The following is a 22853-nucleotide window of genomic DNA, read 5'->3' on the forward strand; positions in this document are numbered from 1 at the left end:
TAACCTGCACATCTTTGGTTTGTTGGAGACAACCCATGCAGATATGGGGAGAACGTGCAGACTCTCCACACGCACACAGTCGCCTAAGGCTGGAATCGAACCAAGATCCCTGGTGCTGTGAGGCTGCAGTGCTAACCACTGAGCCACTGGTAGTATCCCTGTCACTAAGTCAGGAGGTTGGTGTTCAAGTCCCAACTGTTTGAGATTTGTAATAACATCGCTGAGCAGGTTGGTTTCATAATATAAATCATTTTAAAGAGACACGATTTTTATCTGTAAGATTACACAACAGTTCCCTTTATTATGTACCAACAACAACTTGGCATTATTCAGTATAGTGCTTTTAACAAGCCAGAATGTCCCACAATGCTTCCTGAGCAATTGAAATTTGACACTGAGCCACGTAAGGAGATATTAGAGCAAGTGCCTAAAACCTTGGTTGGTTTAAAGAGAGAGAGTTGGAAAGGATGGAATTCCAGTACTAGGCCTGAGGCAGCTGACCTGTGCCTGTCAATAAGGGAGCAATTAAAATTGAGGTTGCTCAAGTCACCAGAATTCAAGGAGCTCTGAATCTCTGTCATGTTGGATGACGTGGCCGTGGAGAGGTCTCAAAACCAGAGTAAAAATTCTAACTCAAAATGGCAAGAAAGGCAGATGATGCGGCAGCATCTGTATAAGGAAGAACAGAATTAGCGTTGAGTCCAGCCTGACTCTGACATGATCAAAGCTGAGGCGTTTGTGAAGACGAAGCCAGTGTGGTTCAGAGAGAATGGTGTTGACAGTGATGGGGATCTCTTGCTGGACTTGTACTTGGAATTTCAGTTGGTTTGCACCAAGCTTGAGCCACCAGTCCTGGTACCCAACTCGATCAAGTTACATCTCCCAGCTCGCCCAGTAAATGCTGCAGATAAAATTCCAGCCAGACTGAGCTTTCCGTGTGCCACAATTCAGCAACACTTTAAATCAAATTTGTGCTCATTTTAGAAAATAAAGGAAATTTTGAGAGTCTGTTGTCAAGTCCCGAGTGCCTCAGATATTGAATTTCACAGCATCAACACTCATGAACGAACACCATAGCAGAGCTCCCCCTGGTCAGTTGTCACGCTCTCACGTCCAATGCGACAGTCAGAGGGCTGTGGCTCCTGCCTCTGTTATCCCAGCATCCTTTGCCATATTATAGAAGTATCCTTGTTTTTGGAGGAGCTTGAAGGGACTGTCAAATTCAATGATTCTTCCAGCGTCCAAAACCATCACCCTGGCACAAAACAAGTACAAGATATGTTATTGTCACTCTCTTGCTCAGATCTTGAATATTAGTGGGAAGAGTGACATCTTGTCATCTTGTGTTCATCAGGACAAAGGCAAGAATGGCAAATTTCAAACTATCTCAACAGTTTACATTACAGGAGGAAAAGGAGCAGGCAATATGCTCTAGCAATAAAACACTACAAATACTGGTAAACCTCGACAGATCTGGCAGCATCAGTGGAGAGGGAAACAGAGTCAATGTTTCAAGTCTGGTATGACTCCTCTTCAGAATATGTTCAAGACTTTGTTCCTTTTATAATTTATTCAGAAGCTGATGGTTCCCTGTTTGATTGGCTGAGACATTGCCAATTGGAAAGCAGAGTTCACTTGCCAACCAATCAGCACCTCTTCTCCTGCAGTACAAATGGTTGTGATTATTTGAAATTTTTCATTCGTGTGTTTGTCCCAATGAGTCGAAGGTGAAACACGCCGTCAACAACTCTCTCTTCAGCGGTATACCTTTTTTGTCGTAAATCCTCTTTTTCCCTGGAGCTTCGGAGGCTGAGGGGTGGCCTTATAGAGGTTTATAAAATCATAATAGGCATGCATAAGGTGAGTAATCAAGGTTTTTCCCCAGCGTCGGAGAATCCAAAATGAGGGCATTGGTTTAGGGTGAGAGGGGAAAGAATTAAAAGGGACCAAAGGGGCAACGTTTTCATACATAGGGTGGTGTGTGTATGGAATGAGCTGCCAGAGGAAGTGGTGGAGGCTGGTACAATTATAACATTTAAAAGGCACCTGGATGGGTATTTGAATAGGAAGGGTTTAAAGGGAGATGGGCCAAATGCTGCAAATTGTCATAAGCCAACCCAATTTCCTTGCTGCCTTTCCTGTAAATTTCTGCTAGACTCTTGCCAGGGTGAGGGTGGACACTGACTGACACAAAGCTAAGCATCAAAACTAAGCCCAATTTTTGATGTCTTACAAATCTCCACCACTAGGGGTCACTGGATAATGTCTCCTATTGACCCAAGAAGAATGCCTTTCATCAGGAACATCACCGTCAGATGTTTCACATTAGAGGATGAACTTTAAGTTCTGGTTCTACAACAAGATCAATTCCTGATGAAGTGCTTGTGCCCGAAACGTCGACTCTCCTGCTCCGCGGATGCTGCCTGACCTGCTGCGCATTTCCAGCACCACACTCTTGACTCTGATCTCCAGCATCTACAGTCCTTACTTCCTCATAGGTGAGCACAGGTAGAGGATACAACCTGGTTGGTTGATGGGAGGAATTATTCAGCAGATTATCTGCCGGTTATCAGGTTACTCCTGGTGTTATTCTGGTGTGTGGTAACATGACTGCCATGTTTCTTACATTTGCAAATGATTCCGGTTTAAAGAGGTGCATCTTCGCTTTGGAATGTGGCATGGTTTCTGCAAAGTGCTGGGGAAATGCCCGTTGCTTACCTGGTGCAGTCCATGATGGTGTGCAGGCGATGTGCAATGGTCAGCACAGTGCAGTCTGTAAACTCCTTCCGGATGGTGGTCTGGATCAGATCGTCCGTTTCGAGATCGATGGCTGCTGTGGCCTCATCCAGAACGAGGATCTTGGATTTCCGCAGGAGGGCTCTGGCAAGACAGAGGAGCTGTCGCTGGCCTACACTGTGGGCAGGAGGCAGCATCAGATCAACAACAGACAGAGCCCAGAAGGAGGTTCATAGACACTTGTACAAATTGGGCATTGCACCAAACGTGCATTTTTAAATTCTTCCATGGGATATGGACAATGCTTGCCCATCCCAAATTGCCATTGAACTGATTGGCTAGTTCAGAGAGCTAGTTAAGATATGGAGGTGCCAGTGTTGGACTGGGTGATAACCTGGTATTGTGTGACTTTTAACCTAGTTAAGAGTGAGCCACTTTCCTGTGGGTCTGGAATCACATGTTGTCCAGAGCAGGTAAGGATGGCAGGTTTCCTTGGGCACCAGATGAGTTTCCACAACAACTGATGGTTGTTCACCAATCACCAGGATGTTTTTTTTTCCCCCAAATTCCACACTTAATTCAATTTTCATCAGCTACCATGGTGGGATTTGAACACACATCTCTCGGTTTCTGCATTAGTAGCTCAGTGACACCCCATACGCCACCATCTCCCCATGTAGCTTGTAGTCAGCTGTGTGATGAGAGAGCAAGGGAGCAAAGTTCCACCCACTGACACACTGTCTTCCTGTTTATCGTAGAGATGTACAGCACGGAAACAGACCTTTCGGTTCAACTCGTCCATGCTGACCAGACATCCCAACCCAATCTGGTCCCACCTGCCAGCACCTAGCCTAAAATCATGAGGGGCATGGATAAGATAAATAGGCAAAGTCTTTTCCCTGGGGTGGCAGAGTCCAAAACTAGAGGGCAAAGGTTTAGGGCAAGAGTGGAAAGATATAAAAGAGACCTAAGGGGCAACTTTTTCACGCAGAGGGTGGTAAGTGTATGGAATGAGATGCCAGAGGAAGTGATGTGGGCTGGTACAATTACAACATTTAAGAGGCATCTCTTTCTCTTTCTGTCTCTCTCCCTCCTCTCTAAATCTCTTTGTCCATGTGAATCTCTCTCTCTCTCTCTCTCTCTCTCTCTCTACCCCCACTCTCTTTCTCTCTTCCTGTCTCTGAGAGCCAGGCAGAGAGGGACAGAGCTATTGACTGTTTCCATCTCCGGTTCACTGTCAGAGGTTTCACATTAGAGCGTGAACTCTAGGTTCTGGTTCTACAACAAGATCACTTCCGCACAACAACCAAGAGCTGCTGTCATCCTCAGTCCTGAGCCAGTGACCAGCCGATCAACAATGTACCTGAGGTTCTCGCCTCCCTCGGAGACCTCGTGCTGTAGCTTGTCAGGTAAATTGGCCACGTACTGTTTCAGATGAGCCAGCTCCAGTGACCGCCACATCTCCTCATCGGTGTGCCTGCTGAAGGGATCCAGGTTCATGTGGATTGTGCCTGAGAATAACACTGGATCCTGGCAGCAAAACAATCGTGAGATTTTGTCAGTGAACACTTACCCTCTGCAGAGATGTGTGGATGTTAAGTATGGATTCAGTGGGCCGGTTGGCCCCCTTCCACACTGTAGGGATTCTATGTCCTTACTGTAGCTATTAGAATTGTTTAGCAAATGCTCTTCAGTAACATGTCCCCCTTTCCAGCAATACCTTCCAGCCACCAGCACACTACAACCTCGAGCAGCCGATCACATTATGGACTAGTAATCAAGCTACACATCACCATAGGACCAGCTCTGAAGCACAGGAGCTCATGTGCTGTAGGAATGAGAGACTCATGTTGTCCACCCTGCTTTTCATAGAAACAGGGTAAGGCCATCTAGCCCCTTGAATTGTCACACTGTTCAATCTGATTCAGAGCCCACCCTCTGCCATGGTACAAGGCCCTTTGATACCCTCACCCAATAAACATCTGTCAATCTTGACGGAATTCTCCCATCCTTGCCCCCAGTGAATGGCTTCCATTTGGGAGGCAATTATTCTGCGTTTTCACTACTGTGTGTGAAGAATCACTTGCTGACCTCTCTCCTAAAGTCCCGAGAAACAGTCATACAGGACTCGAACACATTAACTCGGTTTCTCTCCCCACGAATGCTGCTGAGTTTCTCCAGCACTTTGTGTTCTCAGTTCAAATCTCCAGCACCTGCAGGGTTGTGCCTTCCGAATGAAGGAGCTGGTCTAATTGTAAGGTTACAGCGTGGGATCGCTAGGGATCATTGGTTTATTTTGGATCGAGGAAAGAAGGAAAAGTAATTTTAAAAAATGTTAATACTAGTAAAACCTCACTGTTCTACAAGAACAGGGGAGTTCTCAATGGGAGTCCTGCTCAATACCCATCTCCCACATAGTGTCACTCAGGAACAAGTGTCAGTCAAAGGGAGCAAAAGTCTTGTTCACAAACTCATCCATGTACCTGAGGAGTGTACCTGGTGGTTACTTACTCCCTGTGGTGGGTACATTTTTTTTAGTAGCTTTTACCCTTCATGGCTGTATTTCTCTGTGTGGGATCTTACAGCGTGTGGGATCTTATAGCTACATTTTCAAACCCTTTCGGACATTCTGAGGCGCTACAGAAATGCAGCCTTGCTCCGTTCTACCTGTGGGATAATGGAGAGTTTCTGCCGCAGGTCGTGCAGCCCGATGGTGGAGATGTCCACTCCGTCGATGAGGATCTTGCCCCCGGCTGACTCAAGGATGCGAAACAGACAGTTGGCCAGCGAGGACTTCCCGGCGCCTGTCCTCCCAACAATGCCAACCTGTATCAGAGCAAGAGAGAGGGATGTCAGACACACAGCTGTCTGAGGAGGAGTGTGGGCACTCAGTTTAACTTCTGAACAAATGCCAAAGTGCTTGAGGTAAGCAGATGTTTTTAAGAGTCTCCCCAGGCTGGAAGGGTAGTACCACAGCTCTGAGTCCCACGGGCAGGTTTTGCACTGTGTCCTTTCCATGCTGCTCAGTAAGGTTGGTGCTCAATTTAAAGTTCTGATTGTCAGGAATGGAGAGACAGCTTTAAGTGAAATGACTACGTGAGACTTAGGAGTCAATCTGAAAGTTGGAATAAGAACTAAAAACATTCTCAGAATCTGGAATAAAAACCCAGTCTATAGGCAATCATGTGACCATTGTCGATTGTTCCATTGGATTCACTTCTGTCCCTTAGAGAAGGAAATCTGCCACCCTTACCGGCTCTGACCTACGTGTGATTCCAATCCCACAGCACCATATTCCACTCTTAACTGCCCTTTGGGAACTAGAATGGGCAATACAGACTGGTCTAGCCAGTGATGCTCACATCACATGAACAGATGTTTTAAAAGTGGGAATAATTTCTACTGAGCAGTGTGGCTATAAGACTGGACTGCCCTCAGTCCCTTCTCCCCCCCCCCTCTCTGAAACTTCCTGCCCTCCTCCCAAACCCAGACCTCGTGGTACAGGTTCAAACCTCAGTACCTGAGTTCAGTTTGTTAAGAATGGTCATTTACATTAAAAGCCCTGGATAGTAAGTGGTGACCATGGATATTCCACTGTGTGGGGCAGCTCAGTTTTAATGGACCAGCTAAGAGTTTATATTAAACATAGAAAATAGGTGCAGGAGTAGGCCATTCAGCCCGTCGAGTCTGCATCACCATTCAATACAATCATGGCTGATCAAGCAGTCTCAGTATCCCATTCCCCTTCATCCCTTTAGCCTCAAGGGTCACGTCCAGCTCCCTCTTAAAAACATCTAGTGAACTGGTCCCAACAGTTTCCTGTGGGAGAGAATTCCACAGGTTCACAGCACTCTCAGAGAGGCTGCCCAGGAGAGAGGATCAACAAAGAGATAGCTTCCTGGCTGTTTGGAGGGGAGAGTATTAAAGACGTGATTAGGAAGAAAGGGGAGGGGAATTCAGTTATTGTGTGTAAAATAATTTTAGCGTTTCACACACATTCTAAAGGAATACCAAAGTTGAATTATTAACAAGCCTTTCTAATGTTTCTTTTTCTCATGATTCCTGGCCATGTTTGTTCCCTTAGAGAAGGAAACCTGCCACCCTTAACTGGTCTGGCCCACATGTGACTCCAGTCCCATGTAGGATGGTAGGGTTCAGAAAAGATTCACAAGGATGTTGCCAGGGTTGGAGGGTTTGAACTACAGGGAGAGGCCGATAGGCTGGGGCTGTGCTGGAAACTCACAGCCGATCAGGCAACATCTGAGGAGCAGGAGAATTGATGTTTCTGATCTACAGTCTTCACTTTCGCAAAGTTACAACAAACCTTTTCAAAACACTGGTTAAATCTCAGCTGGGGTATTAGAAAGTAGTGATGCAGAGGAGATTTACCGGAAAGTACCAGAGGCCTGAGTAAGTTGGGATTGTTCTCCTTAGGACAGAGAAAGCTAAAATGAAATTTAACCAAGAAGTTCAAAATTAAGAGGCATTTCGATCGAGTAATTGAGGAGAAACCATTCCCAGTGGGCTGGGTATGTTTTACAGGAGGCTCACATGTTGAAGGTAGCTCGCAAGAGAATCGGACGATAAGTTGAAGAGATTTCCTCAAACTTACTGTAATCTGGAATGTGCTGCCAAAAAGAGCAATGGAATTTTCAAAAGGGAATGGGATAAATCCCTGAAGGAGAAACCGCTTGGGTGGGTGGTCAACTGGCCTCCTGCTAAGCTGCAAAAGAGTCTCATTATTTCCACTTTAATTTCACTTTCACTTTGGAAGAAATAACAGGAATGCAGAGTACTGGGTTAAGGATAAAATTCTTAGCCATGTAGATGAACAGAGCGATCTCGGTGTCCATGTACATAGATCCCTGAAAGTTACCACCCACGTTGATAGGGTAGCTAAGAAGGCATATGGTGTGTTGGTGTTTATTGGTATGGGGATTGAGTTTCAGAGCCACGAGGTCATGCTTCAGCTTTACAAGACACTAGTAAGGCCGTACCTGGAGTATCGCATGCAACTCTGGTCACCACGTTATAGGAAGGATGTGGAAGCTTTGGAAATGGTTCAGAGGAGATTTACCAGGATGTTGCCTGGTATGGAAGAGAGGTCTTATGAGGAAAGGCTGAGGGAACTGAGGCTGTTTTCGTTGGAGAGAAGAAGGTTGAGAGATGACTTAATCGAGACATATAAGATAATCACAGGGTTAGACAGGGTGGAGAGTGAGAGCCTTTTTCCTCAGGTGATGAAGGCTAACACGAGGGGACATACCTTTAAATTGAGGGGTGATAGATTTAGGGGTAGTTTCTTCACTCAGAGTAGTAAGGGTGTGGAATGGCCTGCCTGCACCAGCAATAGACTCGCCAACGTTAAGGACATTTAAATGGGCATTGGACATACATATGGATAATAATGGAATGGTGTTGGTTAGATGGGCATCAGATTATTTTCACAGGTTGACGTAACATTGAGGGCCGAAGGGCCTGTACCGAACTGTAACATTCTATGTACCTTTTCATTTGGCTGAATTTCACAGGTGATCCCATGTAGCACCAAATCCAGCTCAGGTCTGTAACGAACCTTGTAATCCAAGAATTTAATCTCCCCCTTGTTCGGCCAGCTCTTTTCTGGCTGATGGTCAGTGGTCCAAGGAGCCTGAGAAGAAACAATTTTATTTTCACTTTAAATTGTTAAAGACAGGTCCTTTACACCACACACTGCATCCGAAAGGCTAAGGGCATTGTGGAAGACCCCACACCCCCCTCACTCAGCTCTTCTCCCTGCCGCCATCTGGCAGAAGATACCGGAGCGTTCGGTCTCTCACGGCCAGACGTGCAACAGTCTCTTCCCCCCCAAGCTATCAGGCTCCTTAACACTGTCTGATTGGACTCTTTACCACCTGTAATTCTTTGCATGAGTTTGAATTGCTGCGAGAAAAATGTCTATTATTTATCACGCTTCTGTAACTTGTGTGTTTTGCATTTCTTATGCACTTTATGCAGTGTACAAGTGTGTAGTTTGTACTGTCCATGTAGCACCCACGGCCCTGGAGAAACACTGTCTCGTTTTTACTGTATCAGTTGTATATGGTAGAAATGACAAAAAAAAGCTACACTACTCTCTTTATGCACCTTTTTTCTAAGATTGCAATTGCTTCTCATGACTGTTGTGGAGAACTGGTCAGAAGGAGTGTTGTGGGTGTCCCCACGTAAGTGTCCCTTTGCTTCTAATGTTATCCCATATCCCAACACCCGAAATCTTCACTGAGCGATGGGGAGGTGTTGGAGCAGTCAGTCTGACTACTGCCCGAAAGAACTTACATTTTGATGAAGGGCGTGGAGTAGTGTTCTGGAGCTAATAGTTACATCTCAATCATCATAATGTAGAACGAAAACAATTGAAGCAGCCACGATTACATGCCTGTGTGCTCTAACTACTGTTAGTCACCTTCTGACAATGTTTAGTGGCACCGCTGAAGCAGGTGGGACTTGAGCCTGGGCTTCCTGGCTCAGAGGCAGGACACTACCACTGTGCTGCAAGAGCTCTCTCTGTATGCTGTATGGTGGCTGTATTGAAGCATTTCCAGTCTCGTCTCTAACGGTGGGGTATCGATCCCACTGCGGCTTCCCTATTGCAGGGGCTTCACTCCCACACATCCCCACCCCGCACCTCTCCATCTCCGTATCCATGGTACCTCATTGTCCAGCTCGGTGTATTCAGAAACCCTCTCCACAGCCACAATGTTGGTCTCCAGTTCCGATGTCTGCCTGACCAGCCAATTCAGTGCCTGGGTTACCTGACGAAGATGGGAGAGAAAAACAGTTTCTGTAAGGACAAACATCCCAGAGGCAGACAGCAGCTCAGCTGACAGAGTGACTACAGTCACCAACTACTCTCTCAGTGCCCACCATCTCAAATACATCAGGTCAGTGCCTGTGTTACCTTTATACTGTTCAATGATGGGTCTGTGTCTGTGATTCCCCCACATGGTGACGGGATGGGGGTTTGTGTCTGTGATTTGCCGACATGGTGATGGGACAGGGGTCTGTGTTTGTGATTCCTCCACTTGGTTACAGGATGGGGGTCTGTGTCTGTGATTTCCCCCACACAGTGATAGGACGGGGGTCTGTGTTTGTGATTCCTCCACTTGGTTACAGGACGGGGGTCTGTGTCTGTGATTCCTCCACACGGTGGACTGGGTGTCTGTGCCTGTGATTCCTCCACAGAAAGCCAGGATTTGGGCCAGTGTCTGAGATTCCACCTGCAGTGTGATAAACCTGTGATGTCAGAAATACTGGGAACGCCAACAGTGGTTACCCAACCCCAGTTGCCCTGGACCAGATGTAGTGTAAGAAGGGTGTGAAAATTGCTTGCCCTTTCAACTTCAGGCTGCTCAACTGTAACATGGGCAAGGGAAGCCCCAACAAGTCCACACCACCCCTCCGAAAAGTAACCCACCCAGACCCATTCCCCTACCCTATATTTACTCCTGACTAGCGCACCTGACCTGCACATCATGGGCAGTTTAGCATGGCCGCCAATTCACCTAACCTGCACATCTTTTGGACTGTGGGAGGAAACTGAAGCAAACCCACGCAGACACGGGGAGAACGTGCCAGCTCCAGACAGACAGTCACCCGAGGCTGGAATTGAACCTGGGTCCCTGGTGCTGTGAGGCAACAGTGCTAACCACTGAGCCACCGTGCTGCTGGTTGAATCCAATGCAAGATATTTAGAAATGTTGGAACAGTTGAGTCCAACAGACCAATCTGTGTTTACAATGGGAAACACTATGGCGGTTTACTCACATTCAGTGCGTACGAAATAGACAGACCGACCAGACCACTATCCAAACTGCCTCTGGATATAACAGCAAACAGTGCAGCGAAAAACACCACGAAGTTACCAAGAAATTCCAAACGGATTGCAAGCCACCTGCATGGAAACACACGGTGATGGTCACATTACAAACACGGTCCACAAACCACCGACACATTCGAGCTAAATATTGAAAATCTATCTCTCTCAGCTTCTAAGAATATTGAATACATGTCCTGAAACTGGGCTTTTGAAAATATTACAGACTGTCATCTCAAAGCCCACCCACACGGGCAGCAGGTAATCAGGAAGGTGAATGGAATTATTTCAAGGGGGTTACAGTATACGTGTAGGGAATACTTACTGCTACCGAACAAGGTGCTGGGGAGACCACAGCCGGAGTACTTTTTTTAGAAATCGAATTAGAATCCCTACTGTATGGAAACAGGCCTTTCAGCCCAAACAGTCCACACTGTCCCTCTGAACAGTATCCCACCCAAACCCATTCCCCTACCTAATGCACCTGGCCAATACATCCATGAACACTAAGGGCAATTTAGCATGGCCAATCCACCCCATCTGCGTATCTTTGGAGTGTGGGAGGAGACCAGAGCACTCAGAAAACCCACGCACACACAGGGAGAATGTGCAAACTCCACACAGACAGTCGCCCGAGACTGGAATCAAATCCAGGTCTCTGGCACCGTGAGGCAGCAGTGCTAACCACTGTGCCACTCTCCTTTTGTGGGCAGCTTTGGTCCCTTATTTAACAAAAGATATCATTCGATTGGAGGCAGCTCAGTAAAGGTCTACTAGGATGAACCTCATATGGAGGGATCATCTTATGAACAAAGATTAAACAGTTTAGAATTCTATTCATTGAATTTTGAAAAATTAGAGACTATCTCATTGAAACATACAGGATTCTTAAAGGGCTTGACACAATAAATGCTGAAAGAATCTTTCCCTTCGTGGGAGGGTCTAGGACCAGAGGGCAAAGGCTTGGAATAAAGGGGCGCCAATTTAAGACTGAAATGAGAAGGAATTCCTTCTCTCAGGGGGTTGTGAGTCTTTGGAACTCCTTGCCACAGAGAGCTGTGGGGGCAGGGTCCTTCTGTATATTTAAAGCTGAGAGAGACAGATTCTTAATAAATTGGGGAATCAATAGTTACAGAGAAAGTGTAGGAAAGTGGACATGAGGTATGTTGGATCAGTCACCATCCAATTGAATGACAGAGTAGGCTCGAGGGCTCAAACAACCTTCTCCTGTTTCCATTTCTTCAAGTGCTTTTGATCTTATGGCATTATCTAGGTGTCAGCGTGGCTCACCTGGTAGTCACTTTCACCTCTGTGTCAGAATATTGTGGGTTCAAATAACGTTGCAGAGACTGGCACACGCCGAGGCTGCGTGTTGCTGCACTGTCAGATCAAGACCTACCTTCTTTTGTCTTGCCTTGAAAACTAAATCCAACTGTTAATCTTGCCCCAGATTCCATCGACTTCTTACAATGAAGAAAGTTGACATGATATTTTATTACAGTATACAAGGCTATGAGGGGTTTTAAGCAGAGGATGTAGATTTTAATGGGCAAAAGAACAGAAGGAGAATTTTGTTTTGATGCAGCGAGTTGTCGTGATTTGGAATGCATTGCCTGAAAGTGCGATGGAAACACGTTCGCTCAGAACTTCCAAAACCCAATGGGATAAGTAGCAAAACGGAATAAAACACTTGCAGAATGTGGGGAGAGAAGGGATTTGGACCGACTGGTTAACTCTTTCAAAGAGCCAAATTGAGAGTGATAGGCCGAGTGGCCTCCTTCAGTGCAGTGGTGCTAGTTGTGTTCCAGTTCGCTCTGTGACTCCCAGTGACTGTGGCAACTAGTTGGGGTTGTCTGGAGTTGTAGATAGTGATGGTGGAGGCTCCAACATCTCACACAGGTACCCAGGACTCTCTCCCATTCTTACCACCAGCTGCTGGCGTGAGTCCGACAGATGGACAAGTTGATACTCCACCTGTTTCACCATGTCATGAAAACACCTTCCTTCCTGGAGTGGAACTCAAACCCAGAACATCTGACTCAGAGGCTGTGGCACTACCCACTGCGGCACTGGATATAACCTTCTCTGTCATAAGATCCTATGACTAAAGGAATGTTCTTGCCGGATTGCACAATACAGTTAGTGTCTCGCTCTAATATAAATGTCAGGAAAAGTATGCGCAAACGCAGAGGAAGGAGTTGCATACCTGTTCGAAACAATCCAAGCAAAGACACATTTCTGATTTTCATTAATGATTTTCTCATTGTCTGCCAGGAAGCGAGCCTGATGTCTGTACGCTCGGATTACTGGCAAACCCAAGATTGTCTCACTGAAGTGAGAATAGATGGGCGACCGGGTCACGGAGTCTAAACGCCGAAGTTGCCGCGATGTCACGACATAAAAGATCTGCAATGACAAGTGGATGCTCCAGTCAATAAACAAACGCAGGAGGTCAAGCAGCAACAGACTGAAATCCCATGATGTAGCTTCAAGGTCCCAACTACAACCAAGCCAAGGTTTACCACAGAGCATCAACATTTCATGAAGGAAGAGTCTAAGCACTAATAATCCTCTTCCTCATCAATCGCTCTCAATGTTCAATCTTGACAGGCCCGTTTAATCACCCTCTATACTTTTCAACTACAAGTAAACCTCCTCTACTCTTAAACTGAAATTAAAGCCTCCTCTACTCTTTTAAACTGAAAGTAAAACTCCCTCTACTATTTTAAAGTGAAAGTAAAGCATTCTCTACACTGCGCAGGACAGGGATGGCAGTGTAGTTGAACCTGTGGACAGTGATTGTATTCTGCACAAGGATCTCTGGTAGTTTCGGTACAGAAACAGATCATGAGCCCAACCAATTTATTCTCCATACAAGCCTCTCAATCCCACTCTAAATGTTCCATCTCAATGGAATAACCTGTATGATAGTTTTTTCCATGTGTTTAGCAAGTTACAGTCAACTCTATTTCTACTGCATGTCTCAGCCACACTATGTGGTAATGAGTTCTACGCCACTCTCTGGATAAAGACAGTCCTCCTGAATTTCCTATTGGATTTCTTAGTCACTTTCTCAAATTCTCGATTCTAAATATTGCAGAAGTGGAAACTGTTTCTTTACATTGAGTGTATAAAATCCCTTCCATAACTCTAAAGCTTCAATCAGGACACTTCACCACATCCACTGGCCCCTCCAAAGCTCAGTTAGTTTTCTTCTAGCTAAACCAGACCCGGCCTCTAAGCCATTCTTCCTGTTTTTTCACCTTCATTTCGATATCTCTGGAGAGAGAAACAGACAACATTTCAATCCAAATACTTATTCAGGATATAGAGGAGCTGGTGTTGGACTGGGGTGAACAAAGTTAAAAATCAAGATTGGGACACAGACAGACTCTAACCTCACACCTTTAATGCTTTGTCTGAGCTGAGATGTCACCTTTTATTATAAAACTTTAAGTTATCTCAAGAAGGTGACTTAAAAGAAGTTCTAGTATTTCTATATTAATGAACCGAAACCAGCAAACACATTCTAAAATATGAAAGACTTAACAATTTAGGTTTGTTCGATATACCATTTCAGTTGCATGACACTAATCTATTGTTATAAATTCTGCTTATCCTACTTCACAGCCACCTGATGAAGGAGCAGCACTCTGAAAGCTAGTGCTTCCAAATAAACCTGTTGGACTATAACCTGGTGTTGTGGGATTTTTAACATTATTCAAGATTGGCTTCAGCCTCAATGAAATGTTTACTCTGTTTCTGTCTCCAGAGACCTGATGAGTACCTTCAGCACGCTCTGTTTGTATCCTCCTCTGACTCTATTTTCAAGATTATGCTGCCTTATTCTAAGCTTCCTGTCAGAAGAAAATAAATTCAATCATCCCAAACACCAGGCTTTATTTAATTGAGCAGTTCCTAGTCAGATACATCGAGACACCATCCGGCCAACATTACCTGGATGAAATAGTAAATGACAACTAGTGGGACAATGACGATGGTAAAATAAGGTGTAGCCAGGCAAATAACGGCCAAAGTGCCAAGCACGCCAAAGAAACAGGACAGCCAACTCCGGAATGACATTGGAATAGTTTCGTCGATGGTATAAATATCCTGCACAGGGAGAGAAGCAAAACTCGTAATTAAGACCAAAACTCTCCTTCCTCTGGGTTGGATTCACTTCATTGAGAAGCATGCAGGGCTGATTGAATTAAGCTGTTTCCGACAATCTGGAGCACCTACCTGGTTGAATGGTCAGAATCTGTATCTACCAGCCAATGTATACATTTTGTAATTGTACCTACTCCACCCTACCTGAATGTTCTCATACCACGTAAGAAGGGATTAGAGCAGTTGACCACAACTTGGGTTTTAATGAGTGTCTTAAAGGTGGAGTGATTTGGAGATGCTGGTGTTGGATTGGGGAGGACAAAGTTAAAATTCACACAACACCAGGTTATAGTCCAACAGGTTTAATTGGAATCACTAGCACTAGGTGATCACAACCACCTGATGAAGGAGCAGCGCTCCAAAAGCTAGTGCTTCCAAATAAACCTGTTGGACGAGAACCTGGTGTTGTGTGATTTTCAACTTTAAAGGAGGCGAGAGATTTGAGAAACAGAGAAGTTAGGGGAGGGAGTTGCAGAGTATATGAAGGTATGTAAACAGTGACAAGGATAGCAGATACATAGGGACACCACCAACCGCAAGTTGCCCCTCCAATCCTGACTTGGAAATATGTCACTGTTCCTTCAGTGTCACTGGGTCAAAATCCTGGAACTCCCACTCTTATGGCATTGTGGATCAACCCACAGCACATGGACTGCAGCAGTTCAAGAAAGCAGCTCACCCCCACCACCTCCTTCAGGCAATAAATGGCTGTTGAAGGCCACATCCCAGGAAACCAATTGTTTAAAATCCTCTTCTCAAGAGGACAGAAAATAATGTATTGATGTTCACACTGTGTACAATCTGGCAGTCAGCTGGAAGAAGAGAGGGAGTGAATATCCCGGTCAAACATGGGACAATCAGAACCAGCAGCTTGGTCACTGAAGATGCTAGGGAGCTAACAGAGAGCAGTCATACCTTGGAAAACCTATTGATGATCCTCCCAGTTGGAGTGGTGTCAAAGAACAGCATGGGAACGTGGAGGATGTTTTGCAGTAAGCGCGAATGCAAGTCCCTGGAAGCGACAATGGTCCCTCCTGCCATCAGAAATACTCCAAGGAGCACGAAGACAGCTGAGGAAATCAGGAAAACAACAAGCACTTTTATCATCTCCAACTTAGAGAGAAGGAGGTTGAGAGGCGACTTAATAGAGACATACAAGATAATCAGAGGGTTAGATAGGGTGGACAGTGAGAACCTTTTCCCTCAGATGGTGATGGCTAGCACAAGGGACATAGCTTTAAATTGACGGGCAATAGATATAGGGCAAATATCAAAGGTAGTTTCTTTACTCAGAGAGTAGTAGGGGCATGGAACAGCCTGCCTGCAACAGTAGTAGACTCACCAACTTTAGGGGCATTTAAATGGTCATTGGATAAACATATGGATGAAAATGGAATAGTGTAGGATACATAGGCTTCAGATTGGTTCCACAGGTCGGCACAACATCGAGGGCCGAAGGGCCTGTACTGCACTGTACAGCTCTACGTTCTCTGTTCTAACTTCTCCGGACCTTTACAGGGGCAGGATTCAGTACCTCGAACCTGCTCGCCCAGTCAGTAGAGCACAGCTAATCTTTTTCTTAACCTCAGTCTACTCTCAATTCCCTAGCCCTTAGTATTAGGAATCTTGATGTTGTAATTTGCAGCTGTCATCCAGCATTCTGCAGGGAGAACAGTCCCTGATTCGTACTTCACTGTGTGTAAACAAATGCATTTTAACATCACCTCAAACCCTAAAACAAAGCAAAATACTGTGGACCACTGGGAAAACTGAATAAAATCAAATAGTGCTGGAGAAACTCAGCACGTCTGGCAACATCAGTGGAGAGAGAAACAATCAACATTTCGCAGCCAATTATTGATCTCCGAAGGAATGTTCACTCTGTTTCTTTCTTCACAGACCTGCTGAGTTTCTCCATTAGTCGCTTGTTTGTATCCTCCCTGAATGGTCTGATTCTATTTTCAAATTTATGCTGCCTTGTTCTAAGCTTTGTGTCAAAAGAAAACAGATTGAATTATCTCAAACACCCCAATTTGATCCTTTTGAGGGAAATCAAGTATAGGCAAATGGAACCAGTCCCATTTAGCAAACCTGGTTGGCACGGGCGAGTTGGGCCAAAGGGCTTGTTTCCGATCTGTATCCGTCCATCATTCTAAGAAATATATGCCTTATCTGTACAACATGCATTGATCACTGGGGAAAACAATGTATGGCTGGGCAGAGCCGACACAGATTTACAAAAAATTATGCTTGACCAATCTTTTGAATTGATGGGTCACGTGGAAAGCGCCAGAGCCAATCAGCACACAGCAAGTTCACTCAAAAGAACATTGTTACAACAGTCAGATTATCTGTTAGTTCGGGGATACATATTGAGGGGAACCACTCCACTGTCTCCTGCAAAATAATGTCATGGGTCTTTACACAAATGGGCGTGAGCAGCGAGCCCTGGGACAGGGGAGGCGTTGGCCTAGTGGTATTATTGCTGGATTGTTAATCCAGAGACCCAGGTAATTTTCTGAGATCCTGGGTTCAAATTCTGCCACAGCAGATGGTGGAATTTGAATTCAATAAAAATCTGGAATTAAGAGTCTAATGACAACCATGAATCCATTGTTGTGAAAAACCCATCTGGTTCACTAATATCCTTTAGGGAAGGGAACTGCCATCCTTCCCTGGCCTGGTCTACGTGTGACTCCAGACCCACAGTAATGCAGTTGACTCTTAACTGCTCCTCTGGGCAATTAGAGATGGGCAATAAATGCTGCCTAGGCAGTGATACCCTCATCCCATGAATGAATTTTAAAAAACAGTGCATTGGCTGTGATCCCTGGTACAGTGTGTGGAATGCAAGCCCCAGAGCTGTGCACAGGCAGCAAGTTCCAGGCGGAGACAGGCATGGGGGGAGGCTGTCCTGGAAATTACCTCAGAGCAGCCGAGTGCCGGTAGGGAGTGGTCTGGCGCTTGGAGCGGAGCGAGGATGGCTGTTGGACTGGGGTCTGCCGCAGGCAGTCAGACTATGTGTGGCGTCCCCGTGCTGAGCTGCTGCACTATAATGTCTATTTGAAATTTCCCACCTTCCTGTAATGTCAACCCTTAATGATGTCCCATCCTGAACTTAATTTTGAACTCTGTAAGTAATACAACCACTTTCATTCCTCTGCAGTGTCCAAGAATTGCATCTTGGTACTTGTACCTAAAACGTCACCATAAGAAGACAGACAATATAACATCTTTTCACTTTACTCCTGCAATGGAGTGCACGTGACAATCAAAGGATACTGTATTGTAAGATGAGACAATACAGCCCAAAACACCGCACCACCAACAATGTTGCTCCCCTGCAGTACTGCACCAATCCCAACTGGACTTGGTGCTTAAGTCTCAGGAGTTGGGTTTGAGTGCACAACCTTCTGATTCCAAGGCAAGAGTTCTGTCCCTGAGCCACAGCTAACACCATAAAATGCTAGAAAGTTCCAAATCTGTCTTTTAAGAAGATAAAAATCAAGTGAAGTAAATCAATAGTGCGGAGCTTTTTTATGGAGTTCATAAGGAAGGATTGTTGATGAGGAAGGCGGGATGGAGGCTAAAGAGAAGAGACAGCTTTCTGAGAATTGGTGGAGGAACCAGAGAAGGAGAATTGGTGAGTTGTGATGAAATGGAATATGTTCCCTTAAAGGGCAATAGAAGCAGATTCAAACGTAATGACTTTTGAAAAACAACTTGGATAAATATTTCAAAAGGAAAATTTTACAGGGCACTGAGCAAAAGCAATGTGGATGGAAAATGGTTGGCAGGTGAGGTACCTTTCAAAGAGCGACAACACAACCACAGTGGGCCGAATGGCCTCCCGTCCTGATGTAAGGTTCTGGGCCGCACGGTTTCAGGCGGGAAACTTCAGTTGTCTCAAGTAGCAGGCAGCAAGGGTGACAAATGAGGAGATGCCAATCAGCGACCAGTGTTTTTGTCGCTCCTTCATCCCGAGTGTTGAACCAAGAGGCACTCACCTTGTGCGACGCCCAAAACTCCGAAGATGCCAAGCCGCTGATCACGCTCGGATGCTGGGTACGTGGTGTTGATGTAGTGGCTGGCATCATTGGTCCAGTCACTGAGCCAGAGGTTCTGCCCAATGGTTGCCACGTTCTGGGTGATGTACGACAGGATTATCAGCAGTGAGTACCACCAGCCAATAGCACGGAGGTATTTCCAGTAGATTGAGAACTTCACCTGCCAATCAAAACAGAACCCCAAACAGACCAATCAGTACAGGTAACCTAGTCACATGGTCACTCTTTACCCTTTGAACTTTAGGAATCAAGGGATAGGATGATTGGGTGAGAAGTTGAAGTTAAGGTCAAGGATTAGCTGGTCATCTTGCTGAACAACAGCTGACTCCTCATTCTGCTAAAAATTCTTATGCAGCTGACAAACCTATGAAAAAGTTGGTTTCTCAGCCCAATTGTTTAGTTGCCCTCCTTACCATGTCAGCTCTTTGATGTGCAATGCTATGGGCTTCAGCATCATGGAATCAGCAGCACAGAAGGCCATTCAGCCCACTGTATCTATGCTGATACTACATTTTCAGCAGGATCTAACTAGTTCAATCTCACCTTGTTGCCTTTCCCCTTATATCTTTTTACAGTATCCCTAGTGTTCTAGAGCCAGCATAATTCCACAGCTGAACTAATTCAGAGTTGAACTCATTTGGAGCTGGGATGTTCCAGAGTTTAGCTATTCTGACCTTTAACTGTTCCAGAGTTTAACTGCTCCAGAGTTTAACTGCACCAGAGTTTAACTGTTCCGGAGTTTAACTGCTCCAGAGTTTAACTGTTCCGGAGTTTAACTGCTCCAGAGTTTAACTGCTCCAGAGTTTAACTGTCCTGGAGTTTGCTATTCCAGTGTTAAACTGTTTAATAGTTTAGCTGTTCTGACATGTAATAGTTCTGGAATTTAGCTATTTTAGAGTTTAGCTGTTCCAAAGTTAAGGGTTTAATCATGTTGGAGTTTAATTATTCTGGAATTTAGCTCTTCAAGACTTTTGCTGTTTCAAAGTTAAGCTGTTCCAAAGTTAAGCTTCCAGAATTTAATCATGCTGGAGTTTAATTATTCTAGAGTTTAGCTGTTCCAGAGTTTAGCTGTTCTGGAGTTAATTGTTCTAAACTTAAGCTTTTCTGAAGTTTAATTATTCTGGAGTTTAATTGTTCTGGACTTTAATGTTCTGGATCTTGGATATTCTAGACTTTAGCTGTTCCAGAATTTAATAGTTTTGGAGTTTCGCTGTTCTGGAGTTTAATTGTTCCAGAGTTTAATTATTCCAAAGTTTAGCTCTTCCATAGTTTAGCTGTTCCAGAGATTGACTGTTCTGGAGTATAATTGTTCCAATGTTTAGCTGTTCTATAGTATCGCTGGTTTGGAGTTGCCTTTGCATTGCATCTCGTTCAGAATTATAGAATTTAAACCAGAACATTTATAAATGGGCAATCCTCTTATGATCCATTCACGGGTTGGTTCAAGAATGCAAACTCACCATGTGGCAGAACTGAGAATAACCTAAACCCCTCACTCTGAGCAATAGCCTTCAACAATTACCACCTTGCCCCGTCTGTAAAGAAGAGACCATCCTGACAGAATGGTTTTCTTTGATCCTTGGTCTGTATGGGCAATGCCTTTTAATCTTCTACAGTTCCTGTGTGCAAGTGACAGCTTACCTTGCCTGTTTCCATAGTTTCTTTCTCTATCAGTTTCTGGCCCTTCACCATTTCCACTTGCCCTTCCTTCTGCGACACCAGGTCCTTGTCCATCTTGGCCTTCTTCAGAGACACTCTAATGCTGTTCTTGCTAAAGGAAGGATCAGAGAGAGAGAGTTTAAACTGAAGATCTCCTTCCTTTAACCTCTCGCTGATTACTCAGCCAGTTGGTGAGCTTCTCACTCTCTGAATTTAGCCAAACTAACCAACAGAACCAAAGACAAAATCCTAATTTCGGTTGCAGAATCTCAGGATCCCTCAAAGCACTTCACAGCTGCTGAGGTGCCTGAAGCCCCAGCAGTCAATGTGAATCCTGCTGGGAGCAGTGTGCTAATGGCCAAGCCATCTGGTCATGTTGCTGAGGGATAAATAGTGTCCCTGGACATCAGGGCAAATCCTGCTGGTGCCTCACCTGGCAGGGTGGACAGGAGCTTGGTCTCATTGGACAGATGGCACATCCAGCAAGGCAGCACTCCCTCAGCACTGCACTGAGAGTGCCAGTCTGAACTTGGCACCACTCCCTGGAGTGGGACTCACAACCATGACCCCTGAGAGGAGAGGATTAGCTGGCAACTTGCTCCTTGTTCCTGTAACTCCTCCTAGAATGGAAGCGCACATACATACGTACACACACACACATATATATATATATATATATATATATGTTGTGAATGTGTGTGTGCACGCATGTGTGAGAGAGTGTGTGTGAATGTGTGAGCGTGAGTTTGAGTGTGTGTGTTGTATGGGGGTTAGTAATGTGAGTGTGTGCATGAGTCTGTGTATGTTTGAGTGTGTGTCTGTGTGTGAGTGCATGAGTGTGTGTGTCTGTGTCAATGAGAGTGTGTCTGAGTGTGTGTGTGTGTTTGTGTCTGAATCTGTCTGTGTGTGACTATATGTGTGATTGTGAGAGTGTGTGTGAGTGTGAGGATATGTGTGAGTGCGTGTGTGTCTGTCTGTATGTGTGTGACTGTGTTGTGTATGTGTCTGTGAGAATGTGTGTATGTGTGAGAGTGTGTGCGTGTGTGTCTGTGTGTGTGTGACTGTGTGTGTGTTGTATGTGTGTGATTGTGAGTGTGTGTGTCTATGAGAGTGTGTGTATGATGTGTGTGTGAGTGTATCTGTGAGTGTGTGTGTGTTGCTTGTACATCGGGATACATTAGTTGGCGTTGGATTAAATGCTTTGAGAAATGAAAGCCGTTTTCATTGTTGCAGACTCCTCGTTGTGCAGCTGCAGAGTTTAACCTGCACATGTCAGATAGAGCATTATCCCCAAGTGATCAGAGGACAGAAAGAGGCCATTCAGCCATTCTGCCTCTTTTAAGATCAGTCCCACTCCCCTATTGTTTTCCCACACCATTGGCAATACACTCCATGTGTTGGTTGCATTTCTGAGATTGTGAAATACAAATGATGAAGTGTTAACCCCATCGTTCACACTGCTGAGCAGGTTTTATTGAAGATTACCTCCACTTCCTGCTTCTAGCCCGTTCACTGTTCTCCCGCTTCAGGCTCAGTGTTATCGCCTCACCCGGATCCACATCCACTTGAGAGACTTGATCATCACCCGGTGTGAGATCTTCCTCTGTCACCACGTTGACTGAAAGCAGACAGGATACTGACTGAAAACTCACTGAAGGTGATTCAGCCGATTGAGCCCAACAACCCTCTGATTTCTCTGTAATCCTCCAAGTCATTTTTGTAATTAAAGGCGCTACATAAATTCAAGCTGTCATCAGCGATTTGGCATGGAGGGAGTGGTACGCAGCGATTGGAGGTTAGACGGTTCACTATTCAAAGCTAAAAGAAAGAAAAAGCTTCAAATATACTGAATGACCCAGCCGAGACAGCCCGCTGCAGGAAGGACTTCCACATTCACTACTCTCGGAGAGAAGAAATACCTCCACATTTCTGTCTTAAATGCCCCTTACCCTGGGATCACACCCTCTGCTCCTAGACTCTCCCACAAAGATAGAATAGAATCCCTACAGTGTGGAAACAGGCCTTTCGGCCCAACAAGTCCACACTAACCCTCCGAACAGTATCCTACCCAGACCCATTCCTATTACCCGACATTTACCCCTGGCTAATGCACCTAATCTACACATCCCTGAACACTGCGGACAATTTAGCATGGCCAATTCACCTAACCTGCACATCTTTGGACTGTGGGAGGAAACTGTGAAACTTGAAAGGGTTCAAAAAGATTTACAAGGATGTTGCCAGGGTTGGAGGATTTGAGCTATAGGGAGAGGCTGAACAGGCTGGGGCTGTTTTCCCTGGAACATCAGAGGCTGAGGGGTGACCTTATAGAGGTTTATAAAATTATGAGGGGCATGGATAGGATAAAT

General features: G+C 45.3%; 1 protein-coding gene across 3 annotated transcripts in view; it reads right to left on the reverse strand.

Moving 5' to 3' along the window:
• Positions 1 to 276: 276 nt before the first annotated feature.
• Positions 277 to 22853, reverse strand: part of abcc2 (ATP-binding cassette, sub-family C (CFTR/MRP), member 2) — a 71098-nt gene continuing 48521 nt past the window's right edge. For 2 of the 3 annotated variants that reach the window (XM_043712957.1, XM_043712956.1), the window contains exons 20-32: positions 21970 to 22102; positions 20467 to 20596; positions 18766 to 18985; positions 15674 to 15828; positions 14546 to 14701; positions 12795 to 12994; positions 10540 to 10666; positions 9426 to 9527; positions 8243 to 8386; positions 5404 to 5562; positions 4100 to 4266; positions 2719 to 2913; positions 277 to 1255 (exon numbers count right to left, since the gene is read on the reverse strand). In XM_043712957.1, coding sequence (XP_043568892.1) covers positions 1126 to 1255; positions 2719 to 2913; positions 4100 to 4266; positions 5404 to 5562; positions 8243 to 8386; positions 9426 to 9527; positions 10540 to 10666; positions 12795 to 12994; positions 14546 to 14701; positions 15674 to 15828; positions 18766 to 18985; positions 20467 to 20596; positions 21970 to 22102 — 2018 coding nt within the window. In that variant the 3' untranslated portion in view covers positions 277 to 1125. The remainder of the gene's footprint in view (positions 1256 to 2718; positions 2914 to 4099; positions 4267 to 5403; positions 5563 to 8242; positions 8387 to 9425; positions 9528 to 10539; positions 10667 to 12794; positions 12995 to 14545; positions 14702 to 15673; positions 15829 to 18765; positions 18986 to 20466; positions 20597 to 21969; positions 22103 to 22853) is intronic. The other variant, XM_043712958.1, reaches the window with a different exon arrangement.

This window comes from Chiloscyllium plagiosum, chromosome 22, assembly GCF_004010195.1.
Source record: "Chiloscyllium plagiosum isolate BGI_BamShark_2017 chromosome 22, ASM401019v2, whole genome shotgun sequence".
Classification (NCBI taxonomy): Eukaryota; Metazoa; Chordata; class Chondrichthyes; order Orectolobiformes; family Hemiscylliidae; genus Chiloscyllium; species Chiloscyllium plagiosum.